Source organism: Leopardus geoffroyi, chromosome B3 (genome assembly GCF_018350155.1).
Source record: "Leopardus geoffroyi isolate Oge1 chromosome B3, O.geoffroyi_Oge1_pat1.0, whole genome shotgun sequence".
Lineage (NCBI taxonomy): Eukaryota > Metazoa > Chordata > Mammalia > Carnivora > Felidae > Leopardus > Leopardus geoffroyi.
Genome location: NC_059337.1, coordinates 9,070,201 through 9,095,184, shown reverse-complemented (window position 1 = coordinate 9,095,184; position 24,984 = coordinate 9,070,201). Strand labels below are relative to the sequence as shown.

General features: G+C 40.8%; 1 protein-coding gene across 2 annotated transcripts in view; it reads left to right on the top strand.

The window, feature by feature from the left end:
• The window catches only part of AGBL1 (AGBL carboxypeptidase 1), an 843,774-nt gene that overhangs the window by 197,338 nt on the left and 621,452 nt on the right, over positions 1-24,984 (top strand). For both annotated transcript variants that reach the window (XM_045448714.1, XM_045448713.1), the window contains exon 17: positions 5,999-6,152. In XM_045448714.1, the coding sequence (XP_045304670.1) occupies positions 5,999-6,152 (154 nt within the window). The remainder of the gene's footprint in view (positions 1-5,998; positions 6,153-24,984) is intronic.

Genomic DNA, 24,984 nt, shown 5'->3' with positions numbered 1-24,984 from the left:
ATACATGAATTTCTTCCATGAGCCTTCTTTCAGGAGGATATTGTTCTATTCCCTAACAGTTTGACTTTTGCTGTATTTCAAACCATTTTTACATATGCCTAATTTCATTGAATTGTCAGATAATGTTGTTGGTACAATTTCTACTTTTGGGGGGAAACTATAGGGCATTTTTATTTTTAATTAAAAAATTATTTTTATGTATTTATTTTTTACATTATTTTTTTAGAGTTTATTTATTTATTTTGAGAGAGAGAGAGAGACATGGAAGAAGCAGAGAGGGAGGGAGAGAGAGAATCCCAAGCAGGCTCTGCTCTGTCAGCACAGAGCCTGACATGGGGCTCGAACTCACAAACCATGATATCATAACCTGAGCCAAAATCCAGAGTTGGATGCTTAAATGGCTGAACCACTCAGGCACCCCAATTTAGGGAATTTTTAAAAGGCCCTGTATATGATTAATTTTAGTTACAGTTCCAAGGATGTTTGAGAAAAAGAAAAAAATAATGCTCTCTGTAAAGACAAAATTTGACATTTACCTATAAAAACAGTATTGTTCAAATGCTGTATATCATTATTTTTGTGGAAATGATTTATTCAACACTTTCTTAAAGACTCTCCCACTCATTGTACTATTTTTCTCCTTCTTCTGTTTTTGCATTATATATTTCAGTCTATGTTACTTGATTCTTAAGATTTATGAGTTTTATATGTTCATTGTGAATTTTGCCCTTTATCAAAATAAGATTTTTAAATCCCTTTTAATGTACGTGGTCTTAAATATGACTTGTCATATATTACTATCACCGTGCCTGCTTTAATTTATATTTGCTTATTCTTTACGTTTCAGTATTTCTGTCCTAAAATATTTTAGTGGAGGCAAACAAAATAGATAATTTAGGAGTATTTTCATACACATTATGTATTTTTTTCTTTCTCTGAAAGTACTTCTTATATACAGTATGCAATGGGATTAAAAAAAAATGAATCTGAAAGGTTTTGTCACTTAATAAGGATGTTTAATCTTTACTTATAACAATTTTTGGTGTTACTTCTGTCACTTTTATTTTATGCTATTTTCCATGCTTCTTTGCTTTTCTGTCTCCCTTGTTCCCTTCCTTTTTTACTTCTTTCCTCCCTCCCTCCCTCCTTCCCTTCCTCTCCCATTCTCCCTTCCTTCCTTCCCTTCCCCTTCTTTCTTTCATTCCTTTCTTTCTTCCTTCTGTCCTTCCTTCCTCTTTTTCTCTCTCTTTTTCCCTCCCCACTGTCTCTTTCTTATACAACATGGACCGATCATATTTTCTCTCATATTTTTTTTCTCTTTAGTGTTTATAATTCAACTAGTGTTTCCCTTTTTGTTCTTAAAAAAACATATTTGGGGCTGTCTGGGTGACTCGGTTGAGCGTCTGACTCTTGAATTTGGCTCAGGTCATGATCTCAGGGTCATGGTATCAAGCCTTACTTTGGGCTCTGTGTTGAGCATGGAGCCTATTCTCTCTCTCTCTCTCTCTCTCTCTCTCTCTCTCTGTCTCTCCCCCTCCCTCCTTCTTTCTCCCTCCCCTGCTCACATGCTCTCTTCCTCAAATTAAAAAAAATAGACCAATAAATTAGTAATAAAAACATATTTGAACTTTTACTTCTCTATCAAAAATAACAAGTAAAATTGAGTGTTTCCTATATGACAGGCACTTTTCACATACAGCATATGGTTAAGTAGCAACCACTGATTGAGGTGGGTATTTTTATACACATTTGAAAGATGAGAAAACTGAGTCACAAAGAGGCTAATACAGAATTTACATAACTTTTCCAGAACCCACAGCCCAAATTTGATCCTAGGCAGTTTGACGCAAGAGCCTACCCTGTTAGTCATCTCGATATATTACCTTTCCATTTTTAAAGATTATATAATATCACTATGTCTGAAAGTTTAAAAAGTTCATATTTTGTTTTACTTAATTCTTCCCTTGCACATCTCTTTTTAATTTCATTTTAAATCAGATGATATTAAGATTTGATAATCTGTATTTTCTCCCTATATAATTATTTTTTGGTGGCATTATTATATTTGTATATATTTACATTTGTATTATATTTATATTTGCTTCATGTAATTGTATTATTATTTTATATTTGTATTATTATATTTGTCTTTTATGTTTGTATTACATAGTAACCATATTTCAATTGTTGTGTAGACTCAAGCCTTGTGTAACTGGACTGTCCTATTATATCGTTTCTTAGTTTGATTTTGGGGCGGTATGTCTTCCATTTATTATTTTCAGGAAAGATAAGGTGATGTGCTTTCGAGCTTTTGCACATGTGAATGTACCACATATGCACGTGAGCAAACACTTGGCTGGTTGTAGGTTCACTGGGTAACAATCCTTTCTACTGTCAAACACTAAGCAGTAATCCTTTTCCTCTGGCATCTAGTGTTGCAGAAGGAAGTAAGACCCAAGGATAATTTTTTGCATGTACATTTATGTGCATTTATAGGTTTATCTACACACACACACACACACACACAAATGCACATGCCTACTACTTAAAAATAATCTTCATTGTAGGGTGCAACCCCCCATTCTTCTCAATAAGGTGCAGTGGTGTTGATTTTAGTTAGATTGGCAAACACACAAGACTAGGCTTTACCAGAGCCAAGCTGACTCATCCTTGAGAAGGACACAAACAACCACACAACATACACAGAAAGGGCTCAGTGAAGGTCTCTAGACTCCAGGCATGGCTTCTTTTGCCCTAGTCACTCTTAAGTAGGGACATGTGTGGTCTTGAGAGATGAAGCTGATCATAGCCTAGGAAAACCATCAACCCTAGGGTTTCTTCCATGTTCATACCTAGCTATCTGCATACACCTTTTGGTTTACGTGTGTTTGTGTATGTACACTTTGTTACTTACCTTGTCTCCTCTGGGGGGGTGTGACTGTCTCCCTGTCAACAGTGCAGGGCATCTCAAAAATATCTGGTACTCTTTACTCAATGAACAATCACAAGAATGAAGTACAAAGGTTTGGTTGGGTACATGGGCCTCAGTTGAATTCTTCTCTTGAATCTGGGATAGACATGCTCCTTCTAATTCTTTTACTTAATACTGTGTCAAATTCTGGTCCCAGAAATATCACCAGAGCAACCTGTTTCTAAGAGAAATCTGAGTTTATTGCTTCCCTTTGTGTGTTGGGCAGAATAATGGCTCCCCCCCCCCCAACTGCCAAAGGTGTTCTCATCTTAATCCCTGAAACTTGTGATGACGTTACTTTATGGAGTACAAGAGATTTTGCAGGTGTAATTGAGTTAAGGGTCTTGAGATGGGGAGATTGTCCTAGATTATCAGGTTGGGTCCAGTGTAATCACAAGGGTCCTTAAACATGATGGAATGAGACAGAAGAGTCAGGGTCAGAGGAGGGGATGTGACCATGAAAGCAGAGGTGGGAATTATGGATCCCTGGCTTTGGAGATAGAGGAAGGCACCATGAGGCAAGGAACACAGGTGACCTCTAGATTCTGGTAAAGGCAAGGAAATGAATTATCCTCTAGAGCCTCCAGAAGGAGTGTAATTCTCCCAACACCTTGACTTTTGCCCAGTAAGGTCCATTTTGGACTTCTGACCTCCAGAACTATAAGGCAATAAATTTGTGTTGCCTTAGCCCACTAAATTTGTGACAATTTGTTATAGCAGCGAGAGAAAACTAATATACTTCACAAGGAAGAATGTGACAGGGTCTTGATAATATCTCAAAAGGGGTAGGGAAAAGGTGAGATGTTTATTAAGTCTTTAAATCTTATTAAAAGAAGGTTATTCAGGGGCACCTGAGTGGCTCGATTGGTTGAGCGCCAGCTCTTGATTTTGGCTCAGGTCATAATCTCACATTTGTAGATTAGAGCCCTGCTTAGGGCTCTTCACTGACAGCATGGAGCCTGCTTGGGATTCTCTCTCTCCCTCTCTCTCTGCCCTTCCACCACTTGGTGTGTGCATATGCACTCTTTCTCAAATAAATAAATTTTTTTTTTTTAATGTGGGGGCTTGACTAGCATTGGGTAAAGATCATGACACAGTGGTTTAAGATTGGGGGACACTGTAAGGCAAGAATCATGAGGACAGGGTCTCCATGCATCTTGAATCAAAGAATCAGTTGTTGCTTTCTGTTGAAGAGTTGATGAGATGTTCCTGGAATGAACAATAAATTTATTTGTGATTTATATTTTCCTGGGCAAGACTTTCCTAGACTAGTAAAGTTATGTTGAGGCAGACAGGGGATAATAAAGTCAGTAGGCTATGTGGAGGTAGATGATTTGGGGTTTCAGTTGTAAAGAAAGTATGACTCAGGGTCACATTTTCAGCTATTCCTGAGGCTAGAGGAAAGGTCATACTGAGTCATCTGGTAATCTTTTCTTTCCTTTGGACTTTTTCTTTCTCCTTGCAACTCAGATATTTCAATGGGGTAAAATAGGTTTTAGTCTACTTTTACGCAGATGTTAAAATTTTTACTTAATTTAGACAAGTCTTTTTCTTCTTTATTTGTATATTAATTTTCTGTTGCTACTCTAACAAATTGTCCCAAACTTGGTGGCTCAAATAATAAGCTTTTGTTTTATTTTGCTTTATAGCTCTTAGGTTAGAAGTTCAACATGGGTCTCACTAGGACAAAATCAAGGTGTTGGGGTTATGTTCCTTCTGGAGGCTCTTGGAGAAGAATCCTTTTCTGGCTCTTTGAGGACATCATGTTCCTTGGCTTTTGACCCGCTTCCTCCATCTTCAAAGCCAGCAATGACAGCCTGAGTCCTCGTGCTGCTGTCTCTGGCTCTCTGCAGATGGGAGAAGTTCCCTGCTTTTAAGTATTTGTGATTAGATTGGCCCCAGCTGGATAATGCAGTAGAAAATCTGTATCTCAAGTAGAATTTAATCCTTAATATATCTGCAAAGTCCCTTTTGCTGCGGAAGGTAACACATTTATAGATTCCAGACATTAGAGCATGGATCTTTGGGGGAGCCACTTGTCTGCCTACCACTTCCACAGTGAATGCTTTTCACACAAACACACCCTTTACTTTTGAAGGTACTACTCCCTTTTAATAATATCTTTTATGAATATTTTATACATATTTTCATAGGATTCATATTTGTTTCATGTTATTATCATGTTCTTTTGTTATTTCTCAAAAGAACAAGGTGGCCAGTTTCTCCTTGGCCCTGATGCCAACTTGATTGTGGTGAAAACTTGAGCTTTTCAGCTGGAAGGATAATTTTTGTACACTGATGGTCTTGTGCTGAAGGGGACAGCTTCTCCCTCTGGTTACTGAGGTTACTATGTCGCCGTTGTCAGGATACGTTGTGTGGATGGGAGGAAGTCTCTTCACCTCTTTCTGATTAGTCCCACAGTTCGAGCTGGCAAAAATATGGTCAGAGGTCTTAAAGATTGTTGACCAAGAGTGTTAGTTTCAATGACTATTCCATTTCTGTGTCTTTCTGTGTTTTAAATGAGTGCTTGAATGGGAAGGTAGGGTAGGGAAAATTAATCACTACCAGGTCATTGTTCTCTTCACCTCGAATTCCACCCTGGGTTGTGCTTTGTACTGTCCTCCGATGGGTCACAATGCTCTTTATGTTCCTTGCGCCGCTGCAGCTCTCTGTCTCATAGTGCCCTGGGTGTGCTCTATTTTCGTGGCAGCTACATTCTTTATATGCCTTAGTGATGAGAGGCTTGCTGTCTGCCCTGCCCTCTTGCTTTCAGTACCATTCGGAAACAGATATCCTTGGTGCGGACATGTGCAGAAACTGTTTCCTGTTCAGCTTCCCTGAACTCCTAGCTAGTAGGAATAGCCCCCTTTTTAATCACTTAATGCCTGATATCGGGCACATTAAGTGAACAAAAGTACTTCCAGCCTGTAGGGAGTTACATGAATATAAGCTTTGCTGCTGTTTTCTATTGTGGTTGTCAAAAATATTTCATGAATAACAATCACTTCTGCCTCGTCTCTGCTCCAGACTCACCTTGACATCCTGGAAAAAAGTGTGAACCCCAAGCAAGTATACTTCCGCCAGGATGTTCTCTGCCAGACTCTGGGAGGGAATTCATGTCCATTGGTGACCATCACAGCCATGCCCGAGTCTGATAGTGCTGACCACCTGGAACAGTTCCGTGAGTAAAAAACAAACGACCTCCTTTGAAGATTTGGTGATTATGGGGTGTCCTCACAGCCTTGGAAGCTTCCTGTCCCTCAGATCAGAAGCTCCATAAGGTCTGAGGACCAGTTTATGTTTATAGAAATGCATTTCCAACTCTTGGCACAGCACAAAGAATAAATGTTAATGTTGCTCTGTTGTTAAAGGGAGAAAAAAATAAACTGAAAATTGTCAGGGAGATGAAGGCTTGCTGGAATTGAGAACAGTTTTCTGGTGACAGTCACTTCCTCTCCTAAAACAGAACCAGGACTGGAGTCACATTTTCCAACCTTGAATCCAGGGCCTGTCCTCCCCATGCTCACTGCCTTTATACTGCTCCCACGGCCAGACAAGGGCTGGGAAGGAAGGAAGTGGATGGAGCCCTTGCTGAAGAATCCTCTTGAGGACTTGAACACCATTTGGATCTGAAGGGCTGACAATATGGAAGAGGCTCTAGCCAAGAACCGTCAGACCAAACCAACACATGCAGATGTGCACGCGTGCACACACACACACACACAGACAGACACACACACACACACACACACACACACACACACACACACACACACAAAGTGCCCCTGTAACATTAGAGCCCTGAGCACAAATCTGACTTACCTGTAACTAATTAGCTTTCAAAGTTGGCTTCTGACATATTTTAGACCTTAGATAGGCAAGATAAACCACCAAACAGAATGAGGAGGGCTTTGCAATACAGAAAACCTTGTGAGATGGAAGAAAAGACTGGGGAGTAAAAATCTGGCCAGTTTATCCCCAGAAGATGCAACCTTACCTGATGAAGTGCTAACTGTGTTCAGGTGACTCTTTGGTGGATGCAAAATGTAATTTCTCACACCCCATCAACATCTGACAATGGATGCTTAACAACCTGGCTAATCAACAACTGATTATCCCATCTGAATTAATGAAGCCCTAAAAGGCTTTCATGAATAATAAGGGATTTTCCAAAAACTTCTCTTACGTGTTTTATGAATTTAAGAGCAGTTTCTGCAACAGTCACGGAGTCCTCCGCTCGCATGTGAGCCGTTCTTGGAAGTTAGAGACGGCAGTTTTTCTAGTGCAACCTTGGCCAAACAATAATTTATGTAAGAAAGTGGATTTATGTGAGCCTGTGTTCTGAAGTGTCAGTTTCTAAATAGGAGCTGGGCAGGACCCAATGTCCGATTATGGGATGGATTGCCTCTGCTCTCTCAGTTTTTCATATGCTGACACAGGTGCTTTGGTTGGTGTCATAACTAGAAAGATCATTCCTGCTTTAAGGAGAGGACTGGAGACATGGCAAAGGTCCCTGAATAATTTGACACTCTGAAATAGTTCAGTTAAAAAAAAAAAAAGAAATCTTAAAGCACCTTTAAGCACCTTTATATGAATCAAAGGAGGCTGGTTTCTGTCTGCGGCGTAAGATTAGAGATCCTAAGTGCATTCTCTCGTGTGTCATTACAGTTTTCTCTCTTCAACATGTGCTGATATGTCAGCTGTTGTTCATCTCAAGAGGTAGCCCAGGCAGGCATGGGGAAGACCCATGTGATGGTGGAAAGCATGCTGTTCACTTTCCTTTTGACACGATAGACTTGCAAATGACAGTCCTTGAGCTGGACCCTGAGGAAGCCAGGGCTGTGCTCGATGAGAAAAGACTAATGAGAGCTATTCTTCATAGGTGTGCCGGCTGCACAGTCGCTCAGAGCCCATGCTTAGAAGGGCCATGGACTTTGTTTCAAGTCTTAAAAAGGTTTTGAACATGGGGGTCTGCATTTTCATTTTGCGGGCCCTGCAAATTCTGGAGGCAGGCCTGGGACTAATCTGAGGTCATCAGCAAAAATGTGACAGAAGCTAGTGTCCTGACCATGCTAGCATCTTCTATTGCCAAGTCATGCAAGATGAGTTGTAACCTACTTTGGTAGTACAGAGTCTTTATCTTTTTATTTTTCTTAAAAAAATTTTTTTGAAGTTTATTCATTTTTGAGAGGTGGGGGGGAGGGTCAGAGAGAGAGGGAGACACAGAATCCGAAGTAGGCTCCAGGCTCTGAGCTGTCAGCACAGAGCCTGATGTGGGGCTTGAACTCACGAACCGCGAGATCTTGACCAGAGCCAAAGTCGAATGTTTAACCAGCTGAGCCACCCAGGTGCCCGTACGGAGCCTTGTTTGTATGGACGATGCAGCTGGTTGGTATCTTTTGTGATGGTGGTTGAAGTCATCCATTTTACAGATGACGTAAATGGGGCTAAGGGGAGTTAACTACCCTGGTCCATGGTGGTGCCAGGTTTCCGATTCTGTTACTCTGATTGCAGAGTCCATACACCCAACAGATGTCCGAACACTCATTCAAGCAGGTGTTCAGCATTACATTCAGGTTCCACTCAAAACCAGAACTTTCCCTCCTCGCTGTCTTGTGTCCTCACATTATTAGAAGCCAGCTTAGTTGTTAAAGCAAGTCACACTGAGTGGACCACAACTAGATGTATTACCCTCTTCCGGCTCACGGTGAATTTCATTTTCCTTTCCCAACTCAGTGTAAGCCTTTCCATGGTGGATGTTTCAGATGCTGTGGCAGGAAGGTGGGGCTGGGGGTGGAGGGAGAAGATTCAGACTCCTCAGATCCCCGTACAGAGTGGAGATTGCGTGGCTGGGCTGCAGTGCTGGGAATAGTCTCAGACTATGGGCTACGGATTCTGGGCTGCAGAAGAAGCAATTTTCTCAGCAGGTTGCGATATGTATATACAGATACATGCCATGTTGTGTTTCTGAGAAAGGAAATATCCAGCACAATATAAATACCACCTGCCCTCTAAATTGCAATTAACCATGTCTGTAAATCAGTAATAAAACCACTTAACTTCCTTTCAACCACAAAATGTGATGCATTGTTTTAGAATGGGAAAATAGCAAAGGAGCTCAAGGCTGTCCTGCCTGCAGGCCTCCATCCAGGTGAATTTGAGTGGTCTCACCCTCTTCCTCCCTCCCCCGGGGCCAGGCCAGTTTCAGAGTATCTAGCTGGGATTTGGCCAGTGTCTAGTGCAGTGGCTGACCCTCACTCCTCATAAGGAGGTATTTTGTCCACCGGAACATGTTCTTTCCTCTGTGTAGGGTTATCACTTTGGTCTTCTTTCAGAAACCTAAGACGTAACAGCGTGGCTCTGGGGCCCAGGGAGAAGGTAGGTCCCTTGCTTGAGACTGGTTCCCTGGTCCAAAAGTCCCGGACTAGAGATTATGAAGGACAATTTATTGATTACTTTTACTCCTTCCAGGGGTCTGGGCTCCAGAGAGTCTCCTAGAAGGATAATGTGATTTGATGTATATTTCGAAAGCATTTTTTTAAAAAAGATATTTTCCAGGGCTTCTGGGTGGCTCAGTCAGTTAAGTGTCCGACTTCAGCCCAGGTGATGAGCTCATGGTTTATGGGTTTGAGCCCCATGTTGGGCTCTGTGCTGACAGCTCGGAGCCTGGAGCCTGTTTTGGATTCTGTCTTCCTCTCTCCCTGCCCCTCCCCTGCTGTGCTCTCTCTGTCTCTCAAAAATAAATAAACATTAAAAAATTTAAAAAAATAGGGGCACCTGGGTGGCTCAGTCAGTTAAGCGTCCGACTTCAGCTCAGGTCATGATCTCGCGTTCATCAGTTCAAGTCCCACGTTGGGCTCTGTGCTGACAGCCCAGAGCCTGGAGCCTACTTCAGATTCTGTCTCTCTCTCTCTCTCTCTCTCTGCCCTTTCCCCCCACCCATGTTCTGTCTCTCTCTCTCTCTCAAAAATATATAAAAACATTAAAAAAATTTTTTAGAAATAAATAAAAAGGTATTTTACTGGATATAATTAGCCTTATTTTCTTGATAACTATATTTTCAGCTTAGTGGTAGCCCAGTTTCCCTGGTGGATCTTTTACGGGTGTCTGGAGAATTGAGGATGGGTGCTGACAGTGGTCCTCAGAGAGACCTGAGCCCTCAGAGCCAAAATGCTGGCAGAGCTCCAAGAGCAAAGTCACTGTCTGCCCTTTTCAGTGGGACAATGAGCAGGGTCGTTCTCTGAGAGATTGTCCCTGAAATCATTACAGAGGAGACAGGCTTGATGAGAAACTGACGATCAAAGGAGCCATTACAAAAGGACATACAGCTCATTCTAGCTTTAGGCTCCTGGTGGATGAGGTATCTGGGAATTAGCAGGTCCGGGCCCTTCCTGACTGGAAGGATTCCAGATGTCAAAGGAACCCCAGACCTTTGGGATTTGGAGAGCAGAGTGTGAGTGAGGAGTGAACAGTGTCCAGGAGAATGGAGTGGGGGCTCCATCAGTTTGGAGCAGAAGGCATCACCTGAGCAGGTCTGGGGATAGGTTTGGAAGGCAAGGTTGATCCAGGAAGTCGTTTCTAGTGCTTTCTGGGACGAGGCTCCATTGGCTAATGGTGTTCTGGCATGATTATACTTTGCATGGTTAAATCCTTAATACGTTATGTGTTAATAGGTACTTTAGTAGATGCTCAGAATATGCAACTTCTAAGTAGAGAGTTGAGAACTCATATTTTCTTAAGTTTATGTGCTTATCAGGGATGGTGTGTGTGTGTGTGTGTGTGTGTGTGTGTTGTTTGCTTTTTGGATTTGAACTGAAGGTCATTTGTTTTTTTTAATGTTTATTTTGAGAGAGAGAGAGAAAGAGAATGAATGTGTGCACAAATGGGGGAGGGGCAGAGAGAGAGGCGCAGAGCCCGATGTGGGGCTTGAACTCACGAACTGTGAGATCATGACCAAGAGTCAGACGTGTAACCGACTGAGCCACCCAGGCACCCCATGAACTGAAGGTCATTGTTTACTCAAACCCCAGTGGATGAGGGTGAGAAGCCCAGAGAGGAGAATGGTTCTGGGGTCTCTGAGGCTCAGCCATCCCCCTAAACCAGGCCTCCTTTCTGCTTCTTGCAGAAGGGCTAAGTGTGCTCTCACAGACTCTTGTCATTCTCCCCATATTGCAGACAGCAAAGTTAAGGCTCACTAAAGGTAAATAACCAGCTTGCACCCACCAGGGTGGTAAGTGGTGGCTCAGCAAAGAGACCCCAGGCCTCTAGCCCAGAGTTCCAGGGTGGCCCCCTCCTTAGGGATCTGCCCTTCCCTGGGATATTCCCCAGAAAGGCACACAGACAGGACATGCTGCTTATTAAAGCCCACCGCCATTTTGTTGACTTCCATTTTCTCCACACATCCCCCATAACCTCATATTCTAAATCCCATTTCAGTCCTGAGGAAGTTGGGTCCCTTTTTAGTTTGGGGGGCTACATCTCTGTGATGGATGCTTCATTTTTTTTTCGGGGGCTTTATTGCCAATTATTTTTCCCCCTTTGGACATATTTCCCCCTGTAACAATATTGTCTTGACTGTTCTCAAGAGTTACCTGAGAGGAGGAATTAATTTGTGGGCATCTTCTGAGGGAAAATGCCGTTCTCTTATTAGAAACTCTCATTCTTGAAGTGACTTGTCACCGCCTGACTCACTGACTTGTGAGAAGTCAGGAGACAACAAAGGTGGATGGGAGGGGGTGGACCTGCTATTTTTGCAATTGGAGACACCTCCACCCTGCATTTATCATACCCTAAAAGAGCAGAGCGTAACCTTTGTATGTCTCGGGAGGTGAGGTGACATCACTCTACCACAGGGGCTCACACACAGTTCTTTCCAGGAGGCCTGAGGTGGGGGAGGCAGGAAGCTACATTTGTAGTTACTAAAGAATACCTTTCTCTTTTTCTTTTTCTTAAAAATATTCTCACAAAAGCAATGTTCTATTCAGCCTGCCATTATGCTAAAAGCTTTTCCTTGGAAGACAATAGCTGTTCTCAGAAAAAAAGATTTACATGGGGTCCCCAGGGTATAATGAGCTACCAGGAGGCACCTGCCTCAGGTTGGGAGTTGTCACTTGTAAGTGGTTTTAAATTAGAACGGAGTGGAAAAATACACAGTTACAGAATTCCCCTTTTGGCTTCTTTGCAAATCATTTTGCCTTTGTCTGTCCTGGAGACACCTGATCAGGAATGAAGAGCAGAGCTTTCTGCTGAGGAGATCGAGAAGCGACAGAAGTGGTCCAAAGAAAACAGAAACTCTAGTGAAGTGAGCACCTCTCACTTCTAGAATTTTCTGTTTATTTGTTTACTTTTGGCCTCCACCCCCATTGCGGCCCCCTGCCAGAGGCATGTAGGGCCCAGTATTACTAAGGGAGCCCTGAATTTTAGAGTTTAAAAATCCATAAAGATCATCGAGCCCCAATTCCTCAGTTGAGGAACTGAAGCTCGGGGCATGGCCGGATCTGTCTAGAGACCCTCGCTGGCTGAGGTGGCCCTAGACCTCAGACCCCTTGTCGCCTGGTGAAATCCTCTTATTTTCCTTTTCTGTAAAGCGTGGACTTCTGACGAATATTAGAACTAACAAAGGGGCTACAAGAACATAAAGACTTCTCTCTGTGGACACTTTTAATAAGAGGAATTAGAATTGGAGAAAGTGAGCTGTGCCTTTTCCTTGTCCTGGGATTTGCATCTCTCCAGGCAACCAGGGCTGGGAAGCATGGAAGATATTAGGAATATGAAGGTAAATATTATTTAATCCTTGTTGAGGCACTCTCATTCTCCAGGGAAGGTATGTGTGTGTATGTGTAAGTCATGTTAACAGGACATTGTGATACAGCAAGGTATACCAGAACAGGGGGATAAACAAAGTGCATTGCAAGCAGAGACAAGAGACCATTTGCCTGTGTGGTGGGATCAAAGGGGGACTTACACCCACAGCGGGGAGCTATTTAAATCCCATCTGCATGGTGGTCTTATATTGACATGGCTTTCACAGAAACCTCAGCCAGAAACCTAAAGTGGCGCCTGGGTGGCTCAGTTGGTTAAGCATCTGACTCTTGATTTCAGCTCAGGTCATGATCTCAATGGTTCGTGGGATCAAGTGCCGCGTCGGGCTCTGGGCTGACAGCATGGATTCTCTCTCCCTCTCTCTCTGCCCCTCCCCTACTCGAGTGCCTCTGCTCTCTTTCTCAAAATTAAATAATTGGAATTGCAAAATAAAATAAAATAAAAACTTGCAATTGGAGACCCCTCCACCCTGCATTTATCATACCCTAAAAGGGCAGAGTGTAACCTTTGTATGGCTCTGGATGTGAGGTGATCTCACTCCACCACCACAGCTTCCCAGGGCTCACACATAGTGCTTTTCTTTAAAAAAAAAAAAAAAAAAAAAAAAAGGAAACCCCAAACCATTTGAAGAACCATTTGTATCTCTCTTAAGAAGGCATGACAGGGGCGCCTGGGTGGCTCAGTCGGCTAAGCGTCCGACTTCAGCTCAGGTCACGATCTCACAGTCCGTGAGTTCGAGCCCCGCGTCAGGCTCTGGGCTGATGGCTCAGAGCCTGGAGCCTGCTTCCAGTTCTGTGTCTCCCTCTCTCTCTGCCCCTCCCCCGTTCATGCTCTGTCTCTCTCTGTCTCAAAAATAAATAAACGTTAAAAAAAAAAAATTAAAAAAAAAAAAAAAAAAGAAGAAGGCATGACAGGGAATATATAAAACACATCCAAACCATCCACAAGTTGTCCTCATCTTTCTGACTGTTATCAGTCTGCACATACATAAATAGTAGGTAACCCCTCCTTTTTCAGTACAAACCCTCAAAACTCTATGGCATTTTGACTGGTTGAATATCTCTTTTAGGCTTCCCATGTTTGCCTCATCAGTCCACTAAAAGGAAGACTATGAATGAATCTTACTCCTTCCAAGGCCAGTTGGAGGGAGTGGGGAAGACTGTAAAACCTTATAGTTGAATAGCTTTGCTTATTCCCTACCACATAAGTACTTTGGTCTTACAAAGTTTTTACTTAATATCACTTGGTCCTCATAGTTCCCTTGGGAGTTGAGGAAGAGAATACTTATGCCCACTGTATAGTGATAAAACTGATTTTGAGTGCTATTTGATCTATATCTTGAAGTCAGACTGGCACATGCAGAGAAATAGGGGAGTATCTTCTCCAGTAGAAAAACAGCATTTGCAGAGGCTGGGGGGCCTGGACCTAACGCTGTGGAAATCTCAGGGCACCAGGACTACAGGACTGTAGGTTGATTATGGGATCTGATGATAGATGAGAAAGGTGATTTGGGCTAAGTGGTTAAGGCCCTTATTTTTCATGTTAGGAAGTGTCTCCTGAAGGCAATAATGGGCTCATAGGATGTTATTAAATGCGAAGAAATGACAAGATCAGACTTGTTTTGGAAGAAAGTTTTGTGGCAGTCATGTGGAGCTGAAGTCCAGGGTGAGGGAAAGTTAGGTGACCTAGAACTTGACACAGAAGAGGTTTTATGCAGTTAGACTAGAATCAGACTCACTGTGTGTGTGTGGGTGGGGGGGGGGTTAATCTTGGTTCTGCCATGTATCAGCTTGACCTTGGGAAGGGTGCTTAAATATTCTGTGCCTTGGTTTCTCCATTTATAAATTGTGAGTCATAACCAGTACCTTCTTCCTGGGGCAATCCAAAGATTTTAAAGGGCTTAGAACAGTGCCTGGCACATGGGTACTCCAGAAATAATAGCAATTGTTAATCTTCCAACAGGTGATGTGGTTTCCAAGGAAGAGGTCTATGGAAATGTGGAAGGGTCTAAATTTACAAGAGATGTCTAAGAATTGAGAGGCCTTGGTGTTTGGTTGGAAGTAGGGATAAAGGTCACAGAGTTGAAGTATTTCTACTTTGGGTGATAGGTGAACAGTATAATGCCAACAAAGGCATATATGAGAGAACAAGGCTGCTGTGGAGGGATAATGAGTTCAGTTTTGGAAATGTTCATTTTCAGAAGCCTGCAAATTATGTAAGAACTCAGGATAAATATAATTATAAAGCCAATATGCTATAAAATATAATCTATTTCAGAGGGAAATAAAATAAATTTTGTATTACCTGAAAATTTTTCTCAATTAGCAAGGATACTAAAAGTTGACTATATGTGGTTACTGTGGCAGAAACATGTAATATATTGTATCAGAATCAATCATAATCTATCACAGAACATTCTATTCTAGAAGTATGTTCATGAGGTATAATAATTTATATCTGCTAAGGCAATTAACTCTTTACAGAGTATTTCCATATGATTAATTGTTCCATATAACAGCTCTGCAAGGTAAAGAAAAAAACAGAATTGTATTTATTATCTCCATTATTAGATGATAAAATTGAGGCCCTGGAAAGACATGTGATTAGTAAGAGCTAGAGCTCCAATTTATCCCGTCTGAATCTTTTTTTTAAATATTTATTTATTTTTGAGAAAGAGAGAGAGAGAGAGAGAGAGAGAGAGAGCACGAGCATGAGCAGGGGAGGGGCAGAGGGAGAGGGAGACACAGAATCCGAAGCAGGCTCCAGGCTCTGAGCTGTCAGCACAGAGCCCAATGCAGGGCTCGAACTCACAAACTGCGAGATCATGACCTGAACCGAAGTCGGACGCTCAACTGACTGAGCCACTCAGGTGGCCCATGAATCTTAAGCTTCGTAATCTGCCACCTCTTTCGACTGTGCAATAATGAGAGAAGATCCTTTATCTTCAAGATGCAATTCCCTATATGTAAAAGTAATTGTTTATGCTACAATTCATATGTTCTAGATTTCTCCAAATGTATGAATCCATATGTGGTCATGTGAACCTTAATAACCTTTGTAGTTTTAGTAAAATTGAAATTTTATTGCCTCTGCCAGACTGCATACCTTTCTCACCTATATCTTACTCCTTTGTCACTCAGTATCCTCCAACCAGAAGAATCTTTCTATTCCTTGAAAACAGTGAGCTAACTACACTCCCCTGGGCCTCTGCATTTGCTGTTCCCTCTGAATGGAACACCTTTTCTCCATAGCTTGACATGGTCGATTTCTTCTTATTATATATCATCTGCTTTCTTGGATCACCATATTGAGAGTTATTCCTCCATCCAGAGCCTCTTTATCACGTGACCCTGTTCTGTTTTCTTCATGGCCCTCCCTGTTGGCTCCATGAGAACACAGACTGTTTGCTGTATTTTGTCACCATGGTATCTCTACGAACCAAGAGTCCCTGCACAAAACAGGTGCACACTAAATATTTATTGAAGAAATAAGTGGAATCCCTGCATCTGTTCTTGTTATCACCCATAATGTAGGGCCTTTAACCTCCCTTGAGAAGTTACTTCTTTCCTAACTGTTTCTTGGGGTACGCAAGAGTAGCCTTAACTACTGAACTGATTTCTCTTCCTATGATTTTGCCTTTTTTCAGAATGCCATATAGATGGAATATGTGGTCTTTTGTCCTGTCTTCTTTCACTTAACATAATGCTCATGAGATTCATTCATATTGTTTGCATGTATCAGTAGCTTATTCCTTTTTATTGCTGAGTATTATTTTGTTGAGTGGATGGGCCATGGTTCATTTATCTATTCAGTTGGTAGACATGTGGGCTGTTTCCAGACTTGTTACTATGAATAGAGTTACTATTCACATATACAGGTATTTCTGTGAATATATATTTTCATTTATATTGGGTAAAGAAATTAAGTGTATGTTTAAATTTCTAACAAGCTACCCCATTATTTTACAAAGTGGTTGTTCTTCCAAAGTATTGCATTCCTACCAACATTGTATGAGAATTTCAATTGCTTAGTATCCTTGCTAGTACTTCGTATTTTTATTTTTAATTTTTTTCCAGTCTAATAGGTATGAAATAGTATTTCATGATAGTTGACTTTGTGTTTCCTTGGTGATCAATGATATTGAAATGTCTCTTCAAATATTTTTTCTTACTATTGAGTTCGATTATTTATTTTGGATACAAATTCTTCATCAGATATGTGCTTTGCAAATATTTTTATCCAATCTGTGACTTGATTTTCATTTTCTTAAAAGTGTCTCCTAAAGAGTAGAGATTTTTAAAATACTGTTTTTTTGTTTTGCTTTGTTTTTGGTTTTGTTTGTGCTTAGGGTTAGTGATTTATGTATTCTAGATAAGACATATTTACTTGACTTAGTGGTTATTGACTGGGGATATATTTTTCTCCTCAGGAGAAAATTGGTCTAGAGACATTTTTATTGTCACAATGGTCACAACTGGAAGGATTTCTACTGTCATCTAGAGTGTAGAGGCCAGTATGCTACTAAACACGCTACAATGCACAGACAGCCGCCACCAACCCACCTCAAAATGTTAATAGTACTGAGCTTAAGAAACCTTTGCCTAAAACAAGATCACAAAATTTTTATTCTAAGGTTTTAAAATAGTTTTAAGTTTTAAATTTAAGTATATATCAAGTTGTTTTTAGTCTATATCATGAAGTGTAGATCAAGAACTAAGATTCTTCTTTTTCTTTTCCTTTTTAAGAAAGGCTACGGAGATTTTGAAATTTGCGAAGAATTGAATTCTTAACAATATTGTGTTTTTTCTACACGTGAACGTGATATGCCTCTCCGTTTATTTAGGCCTTCTTTAATTTCTTTAAGTGTTATACAGTGTTTAGTATAAACTTCTTACATATTTTTTTATTATTTTTTAATTTATTTTTAATTTTTTAAAATGTTTATTTTTGAGAGAGAGAGAGAGAGAGAGAGAGACAGAGAGAGACAGAGTATAAGTGGGAGACGGGCAGAGAGAGAGGGAGACATAGAATCCGAAGCAGGCTCCAGGCTCTGAGTTGTCAGCACAGAGCCCAACCCCGGGCTCAAACTCAACAACCACAAGATCATGACCTGAGCCGAAGTCGGATGCTTTTAACCAACTGAGCCACCCGGGAGCCCCTATATATTTTTTAGAAGTACCTCCCATTTCACCTTTGAGGTTATGGCAAAAAAATTCATTTTTTATTGGTAGTATATGAAAATACAGTTGATTTTTTGTGTATCAACTTTGATTCATGTGACTTTGCTACCGTTTTTACTTCCAATAGCTTTTTGCATAGTTTTTTTTTTCTTTTTAAATTTTTAGCATATAGGGCATGCCTGTTGACTGTGAATAAAGAATTTTATTACTTTTTGTTTATTTTGTATTTTAAAATTTTTTCTTGCCTTATAATATTGCCTAGGAACTCCAATATAATATTTAATAGAAGTGGTGATAAGAGATAGTATAACTTGTTCTTGTGATTGTAGAGGGAAACTAGTCTTTTACCGTTAAGTATGGTATTATTTGTAGGTTTTTTAAATAGCTATCCTTGAGAAAGTTGAATTACAATTTTAGTAAGCAGAGAATTATCAAAAATGGTCATATTATTTTTCGTTTTTAACCTGCTCATGTGGTGAATATTGTTTGATTTTCAATTGTTGACCCAAACTTGCATTTTTATTTTATTTCATTTTTTATCTTAATTCCAATATCGTTAACATGCAGTGTTAGATTAGTTTCAGGTGTACAATCCAGTCATTCAACAGTTCCGTACACTACTCAGTGCTCATCAAGATAAGTGTACTCTTTTTTGATAAAAACTCCATTTGTTTGGGATAATATTTGCCCCACACTTATGAGGAATATTGATCTGTATAGTTTCTTTTTCTTTAAATATCATTGTGTGGTTTTGGTATTCGGATAATGCTGGCTTCATAAAATGAGGTGGGAAGTGTTTTTATATTGTGGTAATCTGACTATGCCCCCCCCCCCCCCATATATTAGGATATATTCATATCCTAATCCCAGCAACCTGTGAATGATACCTTATACGGTAAAGATTTTGCAGTTATTATTAAGTCAAGGGTCTCTAGATGAAGAGATTATACTGGATTATTTGGATGGGGCCTAAATGTCATCATAAGCACATTTATAAGTGAGGGGCAGAAGGAGATTGTGAATAGAGAGGTCATGGGGCAGAAACAGAGGCACAAAAAGAAGATGCTACATCTTTGAAGATGGGGGAAAAGTTCATGGTCTCAGGTATGCAAGGACTGAACCTCTAGATGCTAGAAAAGACAAGGAAATGGATTCCTTCCTAGAGCCTCCTGTAGGAGCATCATCCTGGCACATCGCTGGCTTTGGCTCACTGAACCCATACTTCTGGACTTCAGAACTACATAAGAGAAGTAGTTTGTGGTGGTATTTGAAGCCACGAAGTTTGTGGTAATTTGGTATAGCAGTCATAAGAAACTAACAGATATTATCTCTTTTATTTTCCCCCTTTTGGGTCTACTTTATTTATTTTAGATCCAATTTTTCACCTGCAATTTTTCCTTTCTGAAGAACTTTAATACTTCTCGTATTATTGGCATAACGGCAGGCAATAACTCTCTGAGCTTTTATTTTTATGAGAAAAGTCTTTGTATTTCCCTTTATTTTGAATTTTTTTTTCTGAGTATGGAATTCTAGGTTGACAGGTTTTTTTTGGTTTTGTTTTCCTTTCAGTATATTAAAGATGTTGCTCTAATGTCTTCTGGCTGCATAGTTGGCTGGCAGGAACTATGGTATAATTCTTATCTTTGTGTCTCCCTCTTCAATGTTTTACTTTTTTTCTGGTTGCCCTCAAGATTTTCTCATTATCTTTGGTTTCCATCAGTTTGACTATGACTTATGTAGGTGTGATGTATATATGTATGTATCTATTATTCACATATCATTTCAAACTTCTCTGAGCTACCTATGTCTGTGATGTATTTTTTTTTTTTCAACGTTTATTTATTTTTGGGACAGAGAGAGACAGAGCATGAACGGGGGAGGGGCAGAGAGAGAGGGAGACACAGAATCGGAAACAGGCTCCAGGCTCTGAGCCATCAGCCCAGAGCCTGACGCGGGGCTCGAACTCACGGACCGCGAGATCGTGACCTGGCTGAAGTCGGACGCTTAACCGACTGCGCCACCCAGGCGCCCCTGTGATGTATTTTTCATTAAGTTTTGAAAAATTTCAGTCTTTATCTCTTCAAATATGTATTCTGCCTCATTCTCTCTTCCCATGCTGGAAACCCCATTATATATATGTGAGACCCTTTTGTATTGTTGTCCCACAGTTCTTGAATGATTTATTCTGTTCTTTGTTTGTTTGTTTGTTTGTTTGTTTGTTTGTTTGTTTCTTTCCACCTTGCTTGTTTAGATCTGTGTAATTTTATACATTGTTCTTTAAACTCCCTGATTATTTCATTATTTGTCCAGTCTTCTGATATGCCCACCAGGAGAATTCATGTCTGATATAATTTAAAAAAATTTATAGAATTTCCTCTTGAGTCTTTTTTTTTTTTTTTTTTTTTTTTTTTTTACAGTTTCCTTCTGCCGGCTAAAATTCCCCATCTGGTCATTCACATTTTCCTTCTTTTGCATGATAGCCTTTAACATATTAATCATATTTCTTTGCAAGTCCCTATTTAATAATTTTAGCATTTAAATCTTCTCTGAGCCTATTTCTGCTTATTTCCTGATAGTGGTTTTGTTTGTTTGTTTGTTTATTGAATGTTAGGAATTCAATAGGTTTGGGAGAATAGTAGAGAATGAGATCCATACTATTTACATTCAGTAATGGATCTGCCTCCTTCTGTCAAGATGGAGTGCCGTGGATCTGATCAGGAGTGGGTTTTGTTCTTATTACTCTTAGTGTGTGCGGCTGGCTTCCATTTCTTCCAGTGGTGGTTGCTGTTGTCCTGTAATTAGCTTAGAGCCTACAGGGCAGGGGGAGGGGCAGGGGCAAGGGCAATGCTCAGTGTTCCTGCCCCACCCTGAGCCCTCACCAGCTTGTCTGCATCACAGAGAACCTAGGCTCCACACTCTGTTTCTACCCCCAGGGGCAGACAACTTTTGCACCTCCCCCCATCTCAGAAGCACTGAGTACTGAGTCCTGAGGGTGAGAGCGTCTGCTGGTCCTCCCACAGCAATTTAAGGTCTTACTTTGTAGGAGAGGGTCCAAAGAAGCAGGTGGTATTTTACCCTGTCCATCAGCAGCAACTGACCTTCAACTGACCTATTCCACTGTGTGTGTGTGGGGGGGGGGGGTGGTGGTGCAGGGGGCACTTTTCTTATTCTCCTACTCTACAACTGATCCAAAGAGAAGAGTTTGCAAGTAAGGGTGAACTCCTCTTGTGTACGATTGATTCTAGTCAATAGCTATCCTACACAGGGCTTTCAGGAATTTCTTAACATTTTACTTCTAATGTAGCAGCTGCTTTCTTCCTCTTGTGCTCCAACAAAGGTAAAAACTTTGTGTGTCTATCCTTGCAGGGGACTTACACTCTGGAATTCACTTCATTTGTCTGCCTTATGACTTTGACTTCTGATAGGGTCAAGGAAAGTTAGAATAAATGGATTGTTGAGCACTTTTAAAACCTTTGTTTGTATGGATAGGGTGGAAGCATCATTCTCCAGTGGCTTTCCACATGTTTTCTTGAGAAGGTTGTTTAAAACAGTCTATTATTTTTCTGTTAGTGGGTTTCCTCACCCTTGGGCTCTCCACTTAACATCCTCCTCTCTGACTTTTTAGTTTCAATTATTAGATTTTTCACTTCTAGAAATTTTATTTCCACATCAATATGTCTGCTTTTATGGGCTTATTCCTTGCTCATATCTCAAATTGATTTCATTTTTTGAGATGTTCAGCTTAGTTATGTCCTATGATTTCCATAAATTAATCTCTAGTCTTTGCTCTTCTGATTCTCCTTTCTGTTGCCTCTCACAGGGCTTTGTTTCCTGGTTTGCTTTGTGATTTTTTTACAGTAAGTCACTCATTGTACGTGGAATTTTACCTGTGGAAAATATTCAAGGACGGAATTGAGGCCGCTTAATTTAAGAAAGCATTCATATTTGCTTCTGTTTGCCATTTGAGGATGCTAGCATGTGAGATGACTGTATCCCTTGCCTCAGATTTGGGGGGCCACAAACGGATATGGATCATACATTCAAATGGATGTGAAGATTTGCTTGTAGGTGTATATTCATAGGGAGAACTTGGGATAAAATGTTGTTCTTGCTCTCCCTTTCTGTGAATTGAGAATGAAGACCTTTGGGGATGCCCCACCATGAGTGAGCCCTGTGTTTCACTTCCCCGGGTCTCCTGCAGCCTTCAAAGCAGAAGCTCAAGGTCTCCAGGGCTTGGTAGAATCCCTCCAGGAGAAAATATGCTTTGATGTTTGCTTATCTTACAAGGTTTCTTTGTTTTGTTTTATTTTATTTTATTTTATTTTTTTTATTTATTTATTTATTTATTTATTTATTTATTTATTTATTTATTTTTGGTCTCACTTTGTTTTTGGCATCTACAGACTTCTTTTTTGAGAGGCTCAGCAATGCATTCAAAATGATTTTTGAAACAAATATTTTAGCATTTTGGTTGTTTCGTTCAGAGGATTGTTCAGAATATTTAGGCTATTATTCTGCTGGAAATGGAGGTTCTCACTCCTTGATCTTTCACTTTACGTGCCACTTCTTTCTATTAGAAGGGAAAATGAAAAGTCTTTTTTTGTTTACTATAACGGATAATATGAATTTGAAAGTCTGTTTGTGAATCTGAAATAGCGGATCTGCTCTGCTATATTTAGCATTGACATTACTGCTGCCGAAAGAATATTCTTTCTTTTCTGACTCTTGGGATACTTTTTTTTTTTTTTTTTTCTCCTAGCACAAAGTCAGAATTTTAGTGAAGCAGTATTTTGGAATTTCCGAATATAGAATCCAACAAAGGGACCAGGTTTTCTCCAGTGCTTTCTGTTTTCTTTGACATCATGAATGTCATCAGAAGACCATTTGGTTTTGTTGCCTTTAAGATGACTGATTTACCTAGAGGCACCTCTATGTGGTTTCAGTCACCTGCATCCAACATCAACACCAGAAACCTCAAAAGGACATTGCATTTAATCACTCCCTGTAGTTCTGCCCTGTGAGGCTTGCTTGAGGTAACTCCAGCTGTGGGAGGAAATTTTTGTCCTCTTGGAACTGGTAGAGATTCTTCTGGTCCCCATGGTGAACTGGGGGAAATATCTACATTGCAGCTTGCAGGGCAGGGGCACTTAATGTAATCAGGACAGTGAAGGATTCTCAGCTTAGCTGGTCTGTGTTCCCCATGCTCTCAAAAAGCCAGAATAGAGAAAGGCACCTGGGTGAATCAGTCAGTTAAGTGCCCGGCTTTGCCTCAGGTTATGATCTTGTGGTTTGTGGGTTCAAGCTCCCCATCGGGGTCCACGCTGGCAGTGCAAAGCATGCTTAGGGTTCTCTCTCATTCCCTGTCTCAAAAATAAATTGACTTAAAGCCAGGATAGAGAGAGGCAGGAGAACCTGGAGATGGATCCTGGCCATTCTTCCATCATTCATGTTCACACACCTCCTGGGATCCTTCATTCCTCTGCGGTAGAGGTGAGTGATGAGTAAATACAATAGCAGGAACTCCCTCTCCAAAACAAAACCGTCACACCGAACAAGCCTGGGACTGGGTTTAGTGGAGGCAAACGGATGCCTTTGATACACTTTCCAATTTGTTTGTGGTGGTTTACCATATACACATTTTCCCAAACAAAGTTGTAAAAAAGGAAGGAGTTTGGCAAGACAAGTGTGTGTGGAATCTTGAGGCCGCAGCTGGGAGATCACGCTACTGTTTCTAGTCACAGGAGACATTCAGCAGCATGGCTGAACCAGTGGGCATGTTAACTGCCCAAAATGTGATAATTAAAATGTATGCTCGTAGCTACCTTGGTAATGATCTTGTGATAGAGTTCTCCCCTCAAGCTGGTGTGTGCACTGTTGCCTCTCCCCAGCAACAGATGAGGGCATTAAGAGTTCGCACGCCGCAACTCAGAGGGAATCGGTGGTGCCCCAGTGTTCTGTGTACCTTCCCTGCAGCTGGTTTTCTGTGGCTCATTGAACGTTGAGTCCAGGTGGCAGCTGTGGATTTTGACATCCCAGATTTGTACAGGGCGAGGGCATCCTCAACACGTAGTGATGTGCATCTGGGTTGGAAGTGGCTATTCACGAAACTGACAGGGTAAAGCCCTAATTAGAAAGACCAGCGGGGCTCCCTGGACCCCAGGATGCTTCAACAGAGCCGTCACTGTCTCCCCTCAGGCAGGATCATTGTGCTGGAACACTGAGCAAAAAACATTTTGTTCCGTGTTCAACATAAATAATTCCCATCATTAGCAATGTGACAAGCAAAAGGAGGACCTGCATGTCAAAAGACAAGGATGTATGCATTGTGTTTGTAAGGGGCGATTTTGCAAGCTTTCAGCTGCGGGGGAAGCAGCTTTCAGTTTCTGGAAGATGCTTCTGGAAACTTCTGGAAGATGCTACCGTAAGTAGAATGGATAGTCCCCTATGGTCTTCGATTGACTGAAGGTTAATTTGAGGTGTTGGACACACTTTAGGATAGGAAAGGGATTCAGGGGCCATTGGAATGTAAATCACAATTCGTCTCAATATTTTGCAGTTTTTCATTTTTGGGAGGCTCAGTGTTCTGATCCTTAAAATGGGACATTGTAAGCAACTATCTTTGTTTAGGTATCTAATGCGGTCCTGTTGATTAAGATTCTGAACTCTTTGGGAAGAACAAAACCAACAGAATTTGTACATACCAAATTGCACTCTGAATACACTTGTGCAGACAGCGTTTATTTTTATAATCGAAAAGAAATATAGCCAGATCACGTGGTAGTTTCTTAAGTTGTTATGAAAACCAAGAATCCTTATCTTAATTTCTTTTCAATCAATAAACCATTCCTGATTCACAAGGAAGAAAAGTGGAATAGAAACTGTCTGCCTTTGAAGGCAGCTGTGATGTAATGATTTGGTGGGCAACTTACATAGTTTAATTAAGCACTCCGATTAAATCAATATGTATCCAAGAGTTCGGCCCGGCAATCAGCTTAATCTCATTAAATGTTG